Here is an 18,059-nt window from a genome sequence, read left to right as displayed (position 1 = left end):
TCTACGCTCAGGAATCACTTCTGGGGTGCTCGGGGGACCATATGGGATGCTGGGGATCAAAGCCAGGTCAGTTGCATGCAAGGCAAACGCCCCACCCGCTGTGCCATCACTCCAGCCCCTTAATATTCTTTTTTTTTTTGGGGGGGTCCCACCTGGCAATGCACAGGGGTTACTCCTGGCTCTGCACTCAGGAGTTACTCCTGGCGGTGCTCAGGGGACCATATGGGATGCTGGGAATTGAACCCGGGTCAGCCGCGTGCAAGGCAAGTGCCCTACCCACTGTGCTACCTCTCCAGCCCCAGCCCCTTAATATAATATTCTTAAGAAAGAAAATGTTATTTCATGTCATTTTAAAACATGATGTGTGTTTTTTGTTTTCAAGGAAAAATGAATCTGAAGCCTTTATGGTATTACCAAACAAATATCCCGAGGTGGGAGAAAGCACATTCTATTGGAGGCCTGAACTGGCCAACAGAGAAAAGGCTGAGGGGAGCATCAGGTCGGCTCCTGCAAGCAAGACCCCAATCCTCCAACTGACCCTGCACGTCCCCCTTCGCTGGGTATGGCTAAGAGCATCTGCGTTACATGTGTGAGGCCCTAATTTCCAGCCCCAGCACCGCCCAGGTCCTTGACAACTCAGGGACCCTGGGGAGGCAGTGCTGAACCTCTGAACCACAAGAGGCCCCACCACAGCTGTGGCTGAGGAAGCACGGATGGGTGTGGCCCCGACCTATGTGTCCCCCTTATCTAAATAAAAATACAATAAATAACCAAGGCTTACTCTACGCTCTGTTTGAAGTGACGGATACACAGAATCCCCAATGGAGATGCGCCAGAAGAAAGCTGAGTGCAATCAACGACAGTTTGCTTTGCCTTGCCTCAGAGAAAAAGTGAAAGTGACTTGAAAGTTTCTCTGACCTGTCAGTCCAATGTCAGCTTGCTTTTCCTTCCCCCATCCTAACCAGGGGATGGAAGGCCTCAAGCACACAAGGCCCAAACTAGCTAACCCCCGCACCTCCCATGCCTTCTCATCCTCTGCCACAATGCAGGTTACACTCTTCTTCCGGTTTCCCTCTGTCTTTCCAAAGCTAAAACTCTAATGAGGGTTGAAAAAGGGTCCACAAACTAGTCAATGGTTTAGACTGGTGGTGGTTCACTGGTCACCGTTCCTGGAGAGAAGATAAACGGTAGTCACGGTCCACGGTCACGGTCCTCCCGTGGTTCATCGATTTGCTCGAGCGGGCCCAGTAACATTGTGAGACTTGTTACTGTGTTTGGCATATGGAATACATCACGGGGAGCTTGCCAGGCTTTGCCGTGCGGGCGAGATACTCTCGGTACCTTGCCGGGCTCTCCGAGAGGGGCGGAGGAATCGAACTCGGGTTGGCCATGTTGGCTGCGTGCAAGGCAAACGCCCGACCCGCTGTGCTATCGCTCCAGCCCAAATGGCAGCATTGGGGGGGGGGAAAGAAAAGTATACTAGATCTGCGAATTCTCAAATATGAGTTACACCGCACACAATCTTCACAGTAGAAAAATCTACCATTTTCCAGTACCCAAAGGAAGAAAAACAAAGCAGCCCGAAGGTCCCATAACTCACTAAAGAATTAACTGTGGGCTCCATTTACAAATGCACAGAAATAAAACCAAGGGCAAGCACTTGGAACAGGGCATCTAAACTGTTTCTCCTCAACCCAAGTCCAACTGGCTGACGGCTTCGGAGGCCCAGCATTAACAAGGATCCTACACAAGCAGAAATAAGCCAGACTGACTGCCTGCATCGAAGAAGAGCCGGCAGCTTGGGCTGACTGTGCCACAGCACAGGATGGACGGAAGGAAGACGTGCACATCTCAGCTCCTGAATTTTAATGCCTGGAGGTGGAGAGATGGCACAGCAGGTACAGCTGACCCACATCCGTCTTCTCAAGACCCACCAGGAATGACCTCTGAGCACGGAGCCAGGAGTAAGCCTGAAGTACTGCTGGGTGTGGCCCTAAACACAAAAACAAAAACGTTCATCCCTGCTAGGAGGTTCCATAAATATCTTATGCTCCACACCTGCAGATCTCTTATTTTCAGTAATAACATCAACATTCCCCCCTTAAATCAAGTTTCAAGAGGTGGTGTGATTTTTAAATCCACCCAAGGGGTCAGAATTCTTTCCATCCTTTCCTGGAGTAGCTCACACATTCATTCTTTTTATCCCCCCCCCACCCCACCCCCATCCTCATTCACATTTCCATCACCCTGATTTTATCCTGGTTCCAGAATCAGAGTAGGGGAGGAGGGAGAAGGGGGTAGAGGGGTGGAGATGGAGGAGAGGGGCACAGGGCAGGGATCAGACACAGAACCGCACGGCTCCAAAGCATGTCCTGGCCCCCGAAAAATTATTCCTGAAACCTAAGTTTACCGACAGGGTTTTCTTAATGTCCTACAGACAAGTTTCTTGTTCAGAATGTAATTCTGAACCAGTCACTCAGGTCTTGAAAAAAATATGTACATAGCTTGACAGCGCCGTTAATCACCCAGTAATCCTCCCGAGCTTGGACAAACCCCAAGCACCTTCTAAAGAAGTTTCTGGACACAAGGGCTCAGGACCAAGAACTCTGAATCTCCCCTAGGTTTCCTGCACTTTTTTTGTCATTTCTCCTTTCTCTGCGGGTGATCGCCAATTAAACCTCTGAAAAGAAAAGGGCTGATGGCTCATTTTCATGAACCACCAGAAGGAGCAGGTGGACGGCATCCCACACCACAGCCAGTCTTGGAGGGGAAGGAATCCCAAGGAAGTGACTTTAAAAAAAAAAAACACACACATTAAGGAACAGAAAAGCGGAGACCAAATGAAGTCACGGAAGTGATAAAGCAAAAAGATGGGAAGGGGGCCGGGGTGATAGCACACCGCTTTGCCTTTGCACGCGGCTAGCCAGGGTTCAATCCCCGACACCCCATATGGTTCCCCCCAGGAGAGCAAGGAGATGTCCTGAGTCGCCTGGGTATGGCCCAAAAAGAAAAAAAGAAAAAAAGAAAGATGGGCAGAAGGGGCAGAAATCCAGTGGCGGGTGATGGTGAGAAGTAGGGCCGGGGAGCGGTGTGTGTGGGTGCCTGTGGGGAATTAGATCTGCCAAGTGCACAGAAACTATAAGTGCCGCTGACTTCGGGCAGACCTCAGGCCTCCGAGGGAGTGGTCACCAGCCACACTGGGGGAGAGTTCACTGGCACCTGGAAATCAGGCTCCTGTCCTCCTCTGTCCCCTCACTATTATGACTGGACTCAGGGTCTCCCAGGGTAGGTGATACTATCCCCCGGGTTGGGGGCACTGGAATGATTCAGGGGGAGCACAGTAGCCTTGTGCAACTGGAGGACTTTCTGTGTTGAAGGTACATTTCAAGAAAAAAAATTGTTTTAAAATAAGGAAAGGAAATAAATGACCTAGGCCTGTGGGCATATGGGAAAGGAGACTGAGCTAGGCCCAGACAAGTTTAAAAGAGGACTACGAAGACTTCAGGGTAAAACGCAAATACCTTATTCTGTATCTTAAAAATTCCCATTTTAAACTAACTAACAAGTAACCTAATAGGTAAAACATATACATAAGAAAAAAGTTAAACTTAAGTGAGATACTTATCAGAGCATGAAGCACACACTTCAAAGTTCAGAGGAGGAACAACAAAACAAAACAAAACAATCAAGGACCTGAACAACAGAAGCCAGGATTTTTAACTGTATTTTCGAGTTTAGGGAGTAAATCACACTGTTTGGCTGACACTGGGAATACAGAGAAAATGTATGTCCATCTCTGTCCACCGCTCAAGTCCATGTACATGTGGCTTTGGAAACCTCTCTATCAAGGGCCAGGTCAGAGGTCAGAGACACCACCCGAAGAACTCAGAACATGTGAGTGCCAGTTTTACTGTGAGTTCAGAGTAACCATGGCATGAAGGTGTCCTCTAAATTCTTATTTTTAAATACTGGTATGAAAAACAGCCAAACTCACATAAATATGAAGCAATAAGGATCCATAAATCAAAATCAAAGATTTTTTTTTCTTTTTGGGTCACACCCAGCAACACTCAGGGGTTACTCCTGGTTCTGCACTCAGGAATTACTCCCGGCGGTGCTTGGGGGAATCAGGAGGTGCCGGGGATTGAACCAGAGTCAGGCGCCAGGTGTGTGCAAGACAAACGCCCTCCCCACTGTACCATCGCTCTGGCCAAAGTCATTTATGAAACATCTAAACTACTTATAAAATCATGCTTGGGGTCAGAGAAACAGCCCAACAGACTGAGCCAATGCTCTGTACCAGGTCCAGTCTCAGCACTGCACCGGCCCCCCAACACCGCCAGGAGTAATTGAGGCGGGGGCAGCCTCCCAAGCACTGTCAGGTGTGACCCCAAAACAGAATCCATCAATAATAAAAACACTCTTGGGAGTTTAATAAGATTTTTGTTTGCTAACATAAAGAAGACCCCCAAAATGTAAAGTCTGATGAAGTGATAGGCAGTTTTCAAACAGGTTTACAGTCCGTTTTTTAAACAGTAATCCCTCTGGGAAATGGAATTTCCTCTCCTAATCCCTTGGAGGGCAATATAATATTTGAATCAGGAACCAGAACATCTTGCTTTGATCTACGTTTCAATGTACACCTTTGACATGATCCTCCACATTAAATCTCAGATACAGGAGCAGACAACTTCTGACCACCAAAGGGGAGAAGCAGGCAGCAATCTGAATTTAAGACGGATGTTTGCTAGGTAAGTATGGCAAACAAGCTTCAGTAAAATGAAACCAAGCGCCTACCAGGTTTTAAATCACATGACGACACTGAGCGTATTCCTGGGACACGAAACTACCAGAACTCAGAATCGATTTGCCTGTCACCAAACTAAAGGTTAAAGCTTGGTATGGGAAACGCTAACAGGGTGGAACAGGAGTCTTTTATAATTACGTGATGACCATGGAGAGCGCCCTTGAAGTTAACAACAAGAGGTTTGAACCCCAAAAGGTTCCCCTCTAAAAAGTGAGGGCAGGCTTGGTATGTACCCCAGTGTCAGTCCTGAAACACATTCCTGCATTTTACAGAGGAGTTGGGGATTTCAGCTATAGAGTATAATAAACCCCAACCCACTCGCTGGAGTTGGAACCCACCAACTCATTTTACCCAGACCTGCCAAAGGTACACACCATTGCATCTGCTTGCTAAAGCAGGGCAGCTCTGAATGGGTAAATCTGAAAAAAGGTTTCACAAGCAATCACTAATAAATTGGTTTCAATGGCTCACTAAAGCGTCCCCCAACCCATGTAAAGCAGGATCTTTGAAATCAAAAGTAACAGGAAAGCTCATTCTCCATATCCACGTTGTACACACACACACACACACACCTTATTTTCCATATTCACATTATACACACACACACAAACACACACACACACCCTCCTCTAAAGCCTTATTTTACAAAAGGACAGACTCAGTAACCTACTCCAGAAGGGAAACCTAACTGGAAACATTCCCTATTTATGTACATAATTCACTAGGGGTCAGGTAAGATTCCATTTTGTAACAGCTGAACTTTAAACTGAAAGTCACTGGTGGTGCAACATTCACTCATTAGCATAAAGTTACCCCCTAGAATGAAAAGCACTGGCTGCCCCTGCCAGGGTGACAACTGTACAGTGAGAAGCTGCCGCCAAGGACGGTGAACTCCTAGAAAGTTCCATCAGGGTCCTTGGAAGAAGAGCTCACCAATCTCCCCCAGTCTAACTGAGCCTCCCGCCTCGGTCTGCTTCCAGGCAGACAAGGCACTGGCTGATGGGGGGGAGGGAAAAATACTATGTATATGTATTTTTTTTTAACGTGAAAAATTTAAAAAGATGGGCCAAAGGGTCAACGGCAGGCAAGGCCTTTCAGGGCTGACAAGATTCCTGTTCCCGATTGAGGGAAGGGGGGGGAGGAGCTTTCTGGATGTTTCTATTCTTGGCAAGGAAAGCACCTCCAGGTCCTGTAGCATCAGAAAGGCACTAACAAGGGAATGCTCTCCGGGAATGAATGATGTCTTGGGGTGTGATGATGGGGAGAAAGGAAGGGCGGGCTGGAGGTGGGAAGGCAGGGCTCAAGCGTTGGGTGCCGGGGGTGGGTGGGGGGAGAAGACAGAAAAGGGGTCGGGAGACACTAAACGGTCGCTTGGGAGGGTGCGAATGACTAAGGGTGCGGAGGGGAGGATGCGGCGTGTTCGGAGAAGATGGGGCACACCACGAGGGGACCCTCGGGAGAGCTCCCGGGAGGGCGCAAAGGAGAGGCAGGTGGCTGGGGGAGGGTGTTGAGGGGGTGGCCTCGCCCGGGCTCCCCCTGCAGTCCCCCCTGCGCGTGTGCAAAGGCGGGGCGGGGAGAGGTGGCCCCCACTCACTCACCCCACGACTCCCTGGTTGTAATTCCTCCGCTTCCACGGGGTCCCGCTGTACACGCCCCCGCCGCCGTCGGCCCGGCCGCCCCCCGCGGCCCGCCCCGCGCCGGGCTGCAGCAGGCTGTAGTTGAGTCCGTAGGTGCTGGCCTTGTTGTCGCGCTTCCTCTTGTTGCTGCTGCCCGAGGCCGGGTCCGCGGGCTCCGCGGCGGGCGCGGCGGCCGCCGGGTGCGGGGACGCGGCCGCCGAGGGGGACGGGGACGGGGAGGCGGGCGCGGGGCCCGCGGGCGCCCGGCGGGCCCAGGCCGCGGGCTGGTGGTGGTGGTTGTTGTTGTTGTTGGTCGTCTCCAGGGGCAGGAAGTCCCGCTGCTCCGCCGGCTGCGCGTGGCCGCCCAGCAGGCGCTCCCCGGAGCGGTACATGCCGGCCGGGCCCGGGGCCGGGGCCGGGGCCGGGGCCGGGGCCGGGGCCGGGACCGGGGCCGGGGCCGGAGCCGAGGCCGGGGCGGGCGCGGCGCTGCCGGTGCTGCTCCCGCTGCCGCCGGTGGCCGTGCCGCTGCCGCTGCTGCTGCCGCCGCTGCTACTGCTGCTGCTGCCCCCGCTGCCGCCGCCGCTGCCGCTGCTGCTGCTGCTGCCCCCGCTACCGCCGCTGCTGCCCCCGCTGCCCCCGCCGCCGCCGCCGCCGCCGCTCGCGCCGCCGCCGCTGCTGTGACAGTGGTGGTTGAAGTAGAGGTTCCTCAGCCCCTGGGTCGTCTCCCAGATCTGCATCCACAGACTGTTGGACGGTCCGAGCTGCTCTGGCTGGAACCAGGCGATCCTCGGATCCATCAAACGGCGGCGGCCGCTGCCCCCGCCCCTCCCGGCCGCCCGCAGGGCCGCCGCCGCCGCCGCCGCCGCGCCTCAGGCGCACGCCCGGCCTCGGCGGCTGCTGCTGCTGCTGCTGCTGCTGCTGCTGCCGCTGCTGCTGCTGCTGCCGGGGCTGCTGCCGCCGCCGCTGCTGCTGCTGCTCCGGCCGCTGCTGCTGCCGCTGCTGCTGCTGCTGCTGCTCCGGCCGCTGCTGCTGCTGCTGCTGCCGCTGCCGCCGCTCCCAGGCTGCTCCCGCCGCTGCTGCCGGCGATCCGGGCCCGCCGCGGGCTGCGCGGTCGCGCTGGGAGCCCGGCTGGCGCCGGCGACGTCGCTCCCGCCCTCGGGGGTTCCGCGGGCCCTCCCCCCCTCCCTCCGCCCCTCCGCCGAGCCCCTGTCACCAGGGTCCCCGTGCAAATGGCGGCGGCGGCGGCGGCAGCGGCTCCGGAGAAGGGCGAGCGGCGGCGGTGGCGGCTGCTGCTGCGGCGGCGGCGGCGGCGGCGGCGGCGGCAGGACGCGCCTGCTCCGTAGCGGCTCGGTCCACGGCCGGGGCGGGGCCTGCCGCGGCTCCGCCCCCTCCCGCCCCGCCCACCTCGGGCTCGCCCCGCCCACCCCGGGCTCGCCCCGCCCACCCGCCGCGCCGCGCCGCGCCGCGCCGCCCAGGCCTGGAGGCCGCGCCGTGCGTCACAGAGGCCGGGGCGCGGGCGGGCCGGCGAGCGGGAGGGGGCTCCGCAAACCGCCCTTCCCAACCGTCCCCGCGCCGGCCGGCCAGGTAGCCCGCACGTACCTGGACGTCCCCGGCGCCGGGGACGCGCGCGCGCACGCTCCCGGCCTCGGTTTCCCCTGCGGACGGAGGCAGGGTCCGCGGCCGGACGTGCGTCGGCGTGAGGCTCCGCGGGGGAAGGGACTGTGGGAGGGGCCGCCCCGCCCCTCGCTCGCTCCCTCCCCTCCCCCCCGCCCCGCGCCGCCCGGATTTTTAGTCCCCGGACCCTTCGGAGACCTCCGCTCCAGCACCCCGCCCACCCGGAGCCCGGGCGCGGGGTCCCGCCTGCACGCATTCTGTCCGGCGCCCCGCGACGCTGCGCCCCGCGTGGAGCGCCACGGGCTCCGCTGGAGGATCCCCCACCCCCCACCCTACCCCGGCCTGGTCCCCCGACCCCACCCCGACCCTGGAGAACCCCTGCCGGGCACGCATCTTTCTTGAGCGTGGAAGCGTCTGGGGCTCGGAAGCCCCGTCACACAACTCGGAACACGCTTGGCACAGACAGTCGCACCCAAACGTGCATGGGTTGGCCAGACGCCGAGAAAGGCGCACGCACAAGCTGCTCGGCGTTTCAGGAACCCTTGGTGGGCTGGAGCGAGGAACCAACCCGACTGACTGACTGCCTTTCCTCTTTCCTCGCATGCCCGAGGCTGGTGCAAGCAGGGTCTGGGCTGCCCTTGGCTGCCGGGGAGCGTGATCCCCGGAGCTCTGAGCCGGGTGTGGCCCAAAATCAAAAAAGAAAAAAAAAACTCTCTTTTACCCTAAGGTGCACCAGCCACCTAGGCAAGCCCTTTGGGTTCAGAATTACTAACTTGATGGACCCTAGAACCTTTTTTTAGCCGATACGAAGGACCATATTTGGGGGATCGGTAGAGATTTTCTGCAAGATGGTTATTGGCAACTCTTAGAGATCTGGTTTAAACATTTTTTTTTAAAAAGACAAGTTGTTAACTGTTTTAAACCATCAAGAGGAAAGTGAAGAATGCACATTTCCTGTGTGCCCACCGCTCAAATTGGTGGGAGTCCCCGGTCTTCGACTTTTGACCCCCATTTGGGAGTTCAATATCCTGGAAAGGATGGGGGGAGGGGCAAATTATAACACTATTAGTTATCAAGTAGCAATTGTTCTTGCTGAGGGGAAAAGGTCTTGAATATGGAAGACAGACTCAGATTATTTTATTTCTTTCCTTTACAACAGATCAGTATTAATTTTTTTTCCTTGGGGCCAGAGACGTTCTTAAGGGGCTGAGCTCATGCTTTAAAGGCACGGGACGAGTCCTGGGCTGGGAAGGACCCCCTGCACTGCTGAGAGGGGGCTCAAATAACATGTGGTGTGGGGAGAGAAAGTATCCCTGGAAGTGACTGGTGGAGCTTCATGGGCACTTGTGGTACGGTGCAGTCATTTTGTAAATTCTGTAAATTTTTGTAAATCAACACCATAAACTTTAACACTAGTTTAACAGCCTAAACGATAATACTTTTCAAATAAGATAAAATATTGAGGGGACAGAGATATAGTATAGCAAGTAAGGTGCTTGCCTTGTATGTAGCTGACCTAGGTTTGATCCCCAGACCTCTATACAGTCCTGCAAGCCTGGCCAGGAGTGATCCCTGAGTGCAGAGCCAGAAAGAAGCTCTGAATACTAATAGGTAAGGCTCCAAAAAAAAAAATCAAGAAAAATGTGGGGGCTAGAGCTATAATACAGTTGGTAGGGCACACCCCATATGGTACCTCAAGCCCTACCAGCCAGGAGTCAGCCATCTGGGTCAGCCGCTTGCAAGGCAAACTTGTACTATTGCTGAGGCTCTATTTTATTCTCTTAAATAGAACCCAGAGCCTGGAGTGTAGCCCAAAAAACAAACCAGGAAAAAAAAAAAGAAAAAAATGTAAACACTATCAAGAGTCTATGCTGGAGCAATAGCATAGGAGGTAAAATGCCCAGCCAGGGTTTAATTCCCAGCACGACATATGGTTCAGAGCTCCATCAGGAGTGATCCCTGAGCACCAAGCACCACCGGGTAAGGCAAAAAAAAAAAAAAAAAGACAATAAAATAGAGTTGGAGCAATCGTACAATAGGTTTGCCTTGCAGGTGACTGACCCAGGTTTGATCCCCAGCACCCCATATGGTCCCCCGAACCCTCCAGGAGTGATCCCTGAGCACAGAGCACAGAGTATACACCCAAGCACCACTGGTATGGGCTCAAAACAAAACAATAAAACAACCAACTTAGAGACTGTTAATATATTCTTCCAAAATCTCTGTGTACAGGTGTGTATCAAGATAGACATTTTTGGCTCTGGGATGTTATCATCCACAAAGTACAGGATTCATTATCCACATGAATTCCATCCCTAGTACGGGATGGAGTGGGGAAGACTTTAAACTTCATTTCAGTCTTTTTTTTTTTTTTTGACCGCACTGGCAGCACTCAGGGCTTACTCCTGGCTCTGTGCTCAGGGATCATTCCTGGTGTTTTCCCAGGGAACCATTTGAAATGCTGGGGACAGAACCCAGGTCTGCCGCATGCGGGGCAAGCTTCCTTACCCTCTATACTATCGCTCTGGCCCCTATGTGGACTTTTAAATTTTATTCTATTATTTTTCATTTTATTCCATATTTTTGAATAATTTTGTTATGCCAGAGAGATAGTAAAGGGTGAAGGTGCTTGTATTGCAGGTAGCCAACCCCAGTTCAATCCCTGGCATTATATACATATACCGAAGCACCACTAGGAGCAATTCTCAAACATAGAGCAGAAACAGCCCCTGATTATCACCAGGGGTAGTCCAGAAACCCAAAATTAAAATTAAGGCATTGTATTTCATATGTCCAAAACCACATTGAATGTCTCTGATCCTGGGCTGGGAAGGCAGGTCCTTCCAGGCGGGGGCCGGAAGCTGCTCTGTTTGCAGGAGCGCCTCCTAGATCCTGCAACCTGCAAGACTTGGTCCCCTGAACTGGAGTAACCAATCCCCACACCCAACACCCCAGCACCGCCTGGGTGAAGCAACAACAACAGAAAAACCTTAAGATCAGAAAAATTGCTCCAAATTAGTACATGTCTGAAATCATCACTTGTTTGATCTGAATGCTCATTTCTCCAGGCAAACTTGAAGAAGCTTTGGAGAGAATGATCAAATGAGTGAGGACCGTATATAGGAGAGCCTTGGGAAGCGTGGGCTGAGATGCAAGACATTACCACTCTTGTTTACCTGCAGGAAATGCTGACTGGTTAGTCCTGTAAAGCATTCATGTCTCAAGGCATTCATTCAGTAAATCTTGGTGGAATGTCTTCTCATCCGTGAAGAATGAGCTAATTGCTTCAGAGAAGATAAATAAGCAACTAGGGCCTTTGGCTGCCTTTCATGAATTTGCTGTCTGGTTAGGAAGGCGAAAAAGAAGCAAATATTTAAAGTCAAATTGCCGTCCGACCAATTAATTCAACAAACTTGTCGAGCAATTATTATGTGCCAGAATCTGGTGATAGAACAATGAATAATCATGATTGAGGGCCTGCCTTTGTGGAACTTACATTCCAGTGGGTAAGGCAAGCATATAAGGTCAGGCAGCAAGCAAGCAGTAAGAGCCGTAAAGAAAAAGCAGGCTACGGGACCAGAGAGATCGTAGGGGAAGTAAGGCACTTGCTTTGTGCACGGACGACCTGGGTTCTATCCCCAGCATCCCATAAGATACCCTGAGCACTGCCAGGAGTGCAGTTCCAGGAGTAACTCCTGAGCATTGCTGGGTATGACCCCCCCCCCCCCCAAAAAAAAAAGGAAAGAAAAAGCAGGCTAAAGGGATAGTGTCAATGTTCTATTTTTAGAGGGATTACTCAGTGAAGGCTGCACTGAGGAGGTGATATTTAAGGAGGCACTTTAAAAGTGAAGAATGAGCCCTGACAGGGAATGTCCTCTATGGCAGCGGAATAACAAATGCAAAGGCCCAGAGGCAGGAATTTACTCTGTATGAAAGATGACGGGCTGCATGAGTGTGGGTTTGATTGTGTGCCATGATTTAGAATCTTAACGTAACCCTTCTGAAGTTTGGTCCAAAACTTCATTCTAGGGGCTAGAGCAATAGTACAGCAAGTAGAGAACTTGCCTTTCATGCAACCAACCCAGGTTCAATCCCCGGCACCCCATATGATCCCCTGAGCACTGCCAGAAGTGATCCCTGAGCACAGAGCCAGGAGCAAGGCCTGGGCCCCACTGGGTGTGGCCCCCAAACGATCAAAAGTTGAGTCTAAACTAAAAGAGTAGGAAATCTTACATACTTTTTTTTTTTTTTTTTTGCTTTTTGGGTCACATCCGGTGATGCTCGGGTTATTCCTGGCTCATGAACTCAGGAATTACTCCTGGCGGTACTCAGGGGACCACATGGGATGCTGGGCATCGAACCCGGGTCGGCCATGTTGGCTGCGTGCAAGACAAACGCCCTAGCTGCTGTATACATATACTTCTCTGAACAAAAAATGCAGTGCTTTGTGTCAAAGTATCCTTTTCTTTATCCAAAGGGAAAAACTACACTGATTTCAATAATCAATTTTGATTACTCTTTTTATTAGGCTATTTAGAAGAACGACATTTATTATATTCTACAAAACCATCTGCATTAAATTGATGTGCCAGAAAAACACAGCCTACACAAAAACAGATATGTTCCTCTATAACATCATTTTCAATCTGCGTATTCTTGTTATTGATAGGGAGGTTGTTGAGTAGGTGGTCTCAAGCTATAAGAAACACTAGGATTCTATTGAGTAAAAATTGAGTAGAGAGGAGCTGCAGAGATAGTGATAAGGTGCATGCCTTACATGTGCCTGGCTCGGGTTTGATCCCCACTACCAGGAGTAATTCCTGACTGAAGAGCCAGGGGTAGACCCTGAGGATAGCCAGGTGTGACCCCCAAACAAAACAAAAAACAAAATCAAAAAAAATACTGAGCAGAAAACTAAGAAGGTAAATTGTGGAAGTACCAGGCAAATTTATTTATTTTTGCTTTGTTTTATTTGGGGCGTGGCGGGGGGGGGGAGCCATACCCACCCGTGCTCGGGTTACTCCTGGTAGACTTAGGGGCCCATAGGATGTCAGGGATTGAACTTGCGTCAGCCGTGTGCAAGGCAGGCAACCTACATGCTCTATTATCTCTCTTACCCAGAAACAGGTAAATTTAAATATCACCTCGATGATTTATTAAACTGAATTTTAAGAAGAGGGTAGCAAATACACACTGCCTTATGGCATTATCAACTTTTATTATGCTTAACTCTTACAGTAAGTGATTGCTTTACTACAGAGTTAACAAAAGCCATGAATAATAGTTACCCCATTTTCTTCACTAGATTATAAAGCATTTTCTCCAGGTATTAATAATCTTGGGCTTTGGGGGCTTCTTTACTAACTTTTCGATGGGGGTAGGGCAGGGAGGCACACAATGTACATCATGTACCAGGATGACTTTTTAATTTAAATTTTATTTTATTTTATCTATTTGATGCAACAAATCATAGAGGGAAATATATATATATATATACATACAAGGCATGTGCCTCTGCTCTATCAGTTAAATCACTTCCCCAGGCCCTGTAGCATGTGAGTTTGGGTTTTATTTTGGTTGGGGGGGCCACGCCCAGTGGTGATCCAGGGGTTACTTACTCCCAGCAAGGTGTTCAGGGACGTGTGTGTGTGTGTGTGTGTGTGTGTGTGTGTGTGGTGGGAGAATGGGCGGGAATCCATGATTCCACAGCGTGTGCTCCACCCCATGAGTCCTCTCTGCAGCTGCCCTGTTTCTGTTTGCTGGCTGGATCCCTCCCAGCCTTCCCTGGGTTGTTGTTATTGTGATGACAGGATTGCACACAGCAGGGAATGCACATCAGCCAGTGCTGTTCGCTCCTGGGGGCCCGCGGTGCTCCCCCAGGTCTGCACACCTTTGGTGCTTGGTCTTCCCTACAGGCGCTGCTCAGCTGAAACATTCCAGTTCTGACCATGCTGTTCCAAGGAGGTGGGGGACATCCACCAACGTGCTCACACAAGTGTTCACCAGAGGTTTTGATTCAGTCGAGGTACTCACAGGGGGGTCTCCCTCCCACTTACAGCTTACACACTGGCTTGCTGTGGGTGGGGTATCCCAGGCATGGAGCAGCTTGGTCACACCTAAACAGGTACGGCCACAGAGTGAAGTCGTGACCACAGGAGCTCTCAGTCCTGTGCTCCCAGCCCAGTTCCAGGGCTTTTCTCTTTCATAAGCACCAAAAGATTCCGGTATTTTTCCAATAAGATTTAGGAACAACAGGCAATATGGAAGTCTGCCTGCTGTTCCGGACTGTCAAATGTCATCTTTTCCGACTCTGTTAGAGGCAAAATGTTTAAGTTGTGTATGCCATTTTGGGGTCTTTAGAGTTTGGGTGTGTGCATGTGTGTAAGAGCTTTCCTGAGAAATTTACCACTGAGCCAGTGATAGTCCAGCGGGGAGGGTGTTTGCCACGCACGCGGCTGACCCAGATTCCATCCCCAGCATCCCATCTGGCCCCCCAAGCACTGCCAGGAGTAATTACTGAGTGCAGAGCCAGGAGTAACCCCTGAGCATCATTAGTGTGGACCAAAAACCAAAAAATAAAATAAAATTTTAAAATGTATCTTTTTGAGAGGTACAATCATTTTTAGTAAATTTACAGAAATTATACTACAAATTAATTTGGGAATATGCCCACCCAACCCCCTGAGCCCCACTGCCATATATTTCTAGGGTCTAACAAGCCCTCTTCCGGAATTCTATTTCCAACCCCAGTTCAGGCAACTACTAATCTGGAAACTTCTATATATTTGTGTTCTCTAGGTAAATCATTTTGAGTATTACATTGATAGGTAATAGATGTTGATAGCTTGATAGCTACTAAACCCCCACAGAAAATTGCTTGTGAAAGGGTCAGAGAGATGGTATAGAAGATGAGGCTGTGCAAGTAGCCAACTTTGGTTCAGTCCCTGGCACTGCATATGGTCTCCTGGTACTGCCAGGAGTGATCCCTAAGCAACGAAAATCCAGGAGTAAGCCCTAAGCACCACCAGGAGTGGAGAAAGAAGAAAAGAAGAGTGAGAGAGAGACAGAGAGAGAGAGACTGGAGTTCAATCCCCAGTATCCCATCTAGTCTCCTGAGTGCAGAGACAGGAGTGACCCCTGTGCATCGCAGGGTGTAACCCAAAAAACTCCCTCAAAAAAAAAAAAGAAAGAGGAAGGAAGGAAGGGAGAGGGAGAGAAAGGAGGAAAGAAAGAAGGAAGGATAGAAGGACGGAAGGAAAGAAGGAAGGAAGGAGGGAGGGAGGGAGGGAGGGAAGGAAGGAAGGAAGGAAGGAAGGAAGGAAGGAAGGAAGGAAGGAAGGAAGGAAGGAGGAAGGGAGGGAGGAAGGGAGGGAGGGAGTGGGGAGGGAGGGGGAGCAAGAGAGAGAGAGAAAGAAAGAAAGAAAGAAAGAAAGAAAGAAAGAAAGAAAGAAGTAAAAGAAAGGAAGAAAGAGAGAAAGGAAAGAGAAAAAGGGAGGGAGAGAGGGGAAGAGGGAGAGAACTGAGAGCAAGAGTACGGTGGGTTGGGCGTCCAATCCCTGGCATCCCATATGGTCCTCCAAGCACTGCCAGGAATGATCCCTGAGCACAGAGCCAGGTGTAACCCCTGTGTATCACTGGTGGCCCCGAAACAAATGAACAAAAAAGCAAAACAAAAAGATAAATAATAATGATAGGGGCCTGAGAGATAGTACAGTGGATAAAGCACAGGCAAGCCTAGGTTAGATCCCTGGCACCGCATATGGTCAAGTGACCTCAAAGCACTGAACCAGTAGTACACCCTGAACACTGCTGGGTGTGGGCCAAAACAAACCCCAAAAATAACACAAAGTCTTGCAGTCAAGAAGATAGCATAAAAGGTTGAAATGCAAGCTTTGGTTACAGTACGCCCAGTTTTATTAGATCCCTGGCATTGCATTCTCCTCCGAGTATTATGCCAGTGTGGTCCCCCCAAAAAACAAAAGCTCTTGCTAAACATCAAAGGCTCACACCAGAATAGTATCTTGACCACCTAACTTTAAATGCAGTCCGAGCCTTCTGGGAATAGAGTGGTATAGCATGGTGGTTAATTGAACGAAAAACTTGACTGGCCATGGGTCCTCTGTGTCTGAGAGATGGTGGGTGTGTGTGTGGGGGGGGGGTGAGATTAGCATTTGAATCTGTAGACTCAGTAAAGCCAATTGCCTTCCCCTATCTGGGTCGGGAATAGAACAAAAGGCCGAGAAAGAAGGAATTTACCCCTCCCCCCGCCCCGCCTTTCTGAGTGAGCCAGGACATCTCAATCTCCTCTAGCCCTCAGTATGATTTTTTATCCTACTGACACTCTCGAGTCTCAGACTAAATTGTTTTCCCAGGATCCCAGTTTGCAGATCACAGATTGGGGACAGTCTCCATGATCACAGGTTCTGACTGCATATATATATATATATATATATATATATATATATATATATATATCAGATCGCCAAATAATAATATGCACACATATATGTTCAGGTACATAGATGTATGACCTCTGATCCTTTTCATCAGGAGAACCCACACTGATACTAACACCGGAAAAATGTACTTCTCAGTACATCATACTAAGAAATGCGGGTGCTGCTGTGATAAATGCCTGAGAATGTGGACAAGGCCTTGGAACTGGGTGATGGAGAGAACTGGATTTGTTTGCTTGTTTTTGTGAGAGGTTGAGTGCTTACAGCTGGCTCTATGCTCAGGGGTCACTCCTAGTGGTGCTTAAGGGATCATAGGCCGCGCTAGGGACTTGAACCAGGGTCAGTCACAGGCAAGGCAAATGCTTTTTTTTTTTTAATCTTTTTTTTTTTTGCTCGAGCGGGCCCAGTAACGTCTCCATTGGAGACTTTGTTGTTACTGTGTCTGGCATATCGGATATTCTTGGTATTTAATCAGTGCTCAGGGCTTACTCCTGGCTCTGTGCCCAGGGATCACTGCTCACCGGGCTCTGGGGATCATATGTGGTATTGGCGATGTCGCCAGGGTCGGCTCCATGCTCTACCTGCAGTACTGCCTTTTCAGCCCAAGGCAAGTGACTTAATCCCTGTTCTCTCTCTCCAGCTCCAAGCCCAGGAGTGTTGAGGTGCAGGCAGACAAAAGCCTGGCCAGGAATGGGCCTCTGGAGTAAAGTGCAGAGTGCTCAGACTGGGGACGCAGGAGACCCACCTCCTAGTAAAGACCGCGTAGGAACATCTTGTGGGGAATATATATGGTGAAGACCCTGCTACCGAGGTCTCGGGTGGTAATGAGGGGCACATTACCAAAAACTAGAAGATGCCCCTAGTTACAAAGTGACAAAGCACTTACTGAATGCATAATATATATATATATATTTTTTTTTTTTTAATTTTGGGTCATACCCACTGATGCTCAGGGGGTTAATCCTGGCTCTGCACTAAGGAATTACTCCTGGCGATACTCAGGGGACCATATGGGATGCCAGGGATAGAACCCCGGGTCGGGTGAATGCAAAGCAAACCCCCTACCCACCGTACTATTGTTCAGGTCCTGCATCATATTCTTGTCTTGTGGAAGAAATTTCAACCAATAAAGCCGGACATTTAGTTACAGGGCTGGGGGGGTGGGGGCGGGGGGGGCGCCGGTGGGCAAGTACAGCCAGCATTGCTCAGAGACTGACCCTCAGTTCTGGGTTCAGGGTTTGCTCCCAGCAGTGCTCAGGGAACCATGTGACCATGTGGTACCAAGGGATTAAACCCAGCTTTTCCTCATGTAAAACTTGCACTCTGGTCCTTTGAACCACCTCTTCAGCCTGGAATTGGACGTTCAACGAATCTGATTTCTTTCGAAAGCCTAGAAGAAGGAACCGGAGAGATAATACAAGGGTTAAGGCCCTTGCCTTGCATGTGGCAGATTCTGGTTTGATCCTCAAGCACCACAGATGGTCCCCCGAGCACCACCAGGAGTGATCCCTGAGCACAGAGCCGGAACAAATCCTTGAACACTGTCAGGTGTGGCCCAACGCTAAA

At 50.9% G+C, this 18,059-nt stretch overlaps 1 protein-coding gene across 2 annotated transcripts in view; it reads right to left on the bottom strand.

The window, feature by feature from the left end:
• The window catches only part of TENT4B (terminal nucleotidyltransferase 4B), a 77,972-nt gene extending 70,506 nt beyond the window's left edge, over window positions 1-7,466 (bottom strand). Inside the window, exon 1 of one of the 2 annotated variants that reach the window (XM_056136203.1) lies at window positions 6,406-7,466. In XM_056136203.1, the coding sequence (XP_055992178.1) occupies window positions 6,406-7,220 (815 nt within the window). In that variant the 5' untranslated portion in view covers window positions 7,221-7,466. The remainder of the gene's footprint in view (window positions 1-6,405) is intronic. The other variant, XM_056136202.1, reaches the window with a different exon arrangement.
• Between the last annotated feature and the right edge of the window lie 10,593 nt (window positions 7,467-18,059).

This window comes from Sorex fumeus, unplaced genomic scaffold (genome assembly GCF_029834395.1).
Source record: "Sorex fumeus unplaced genomic scaffold, SorFum_2.1 ptg000122l, whole genome shotgun sequence".
Taxonomy (NCBI): Eukaryota; Metazoa; Chordata; class Mammalia; order Eulipotyphla; family Soricidae; genus Sorex; species Sorex fumeus.
The sequence above is the reverse complement of the archived record's forward strand: the minus strand, read 5'-3'. Positions and strand labels throughout refer to the sequence as shown.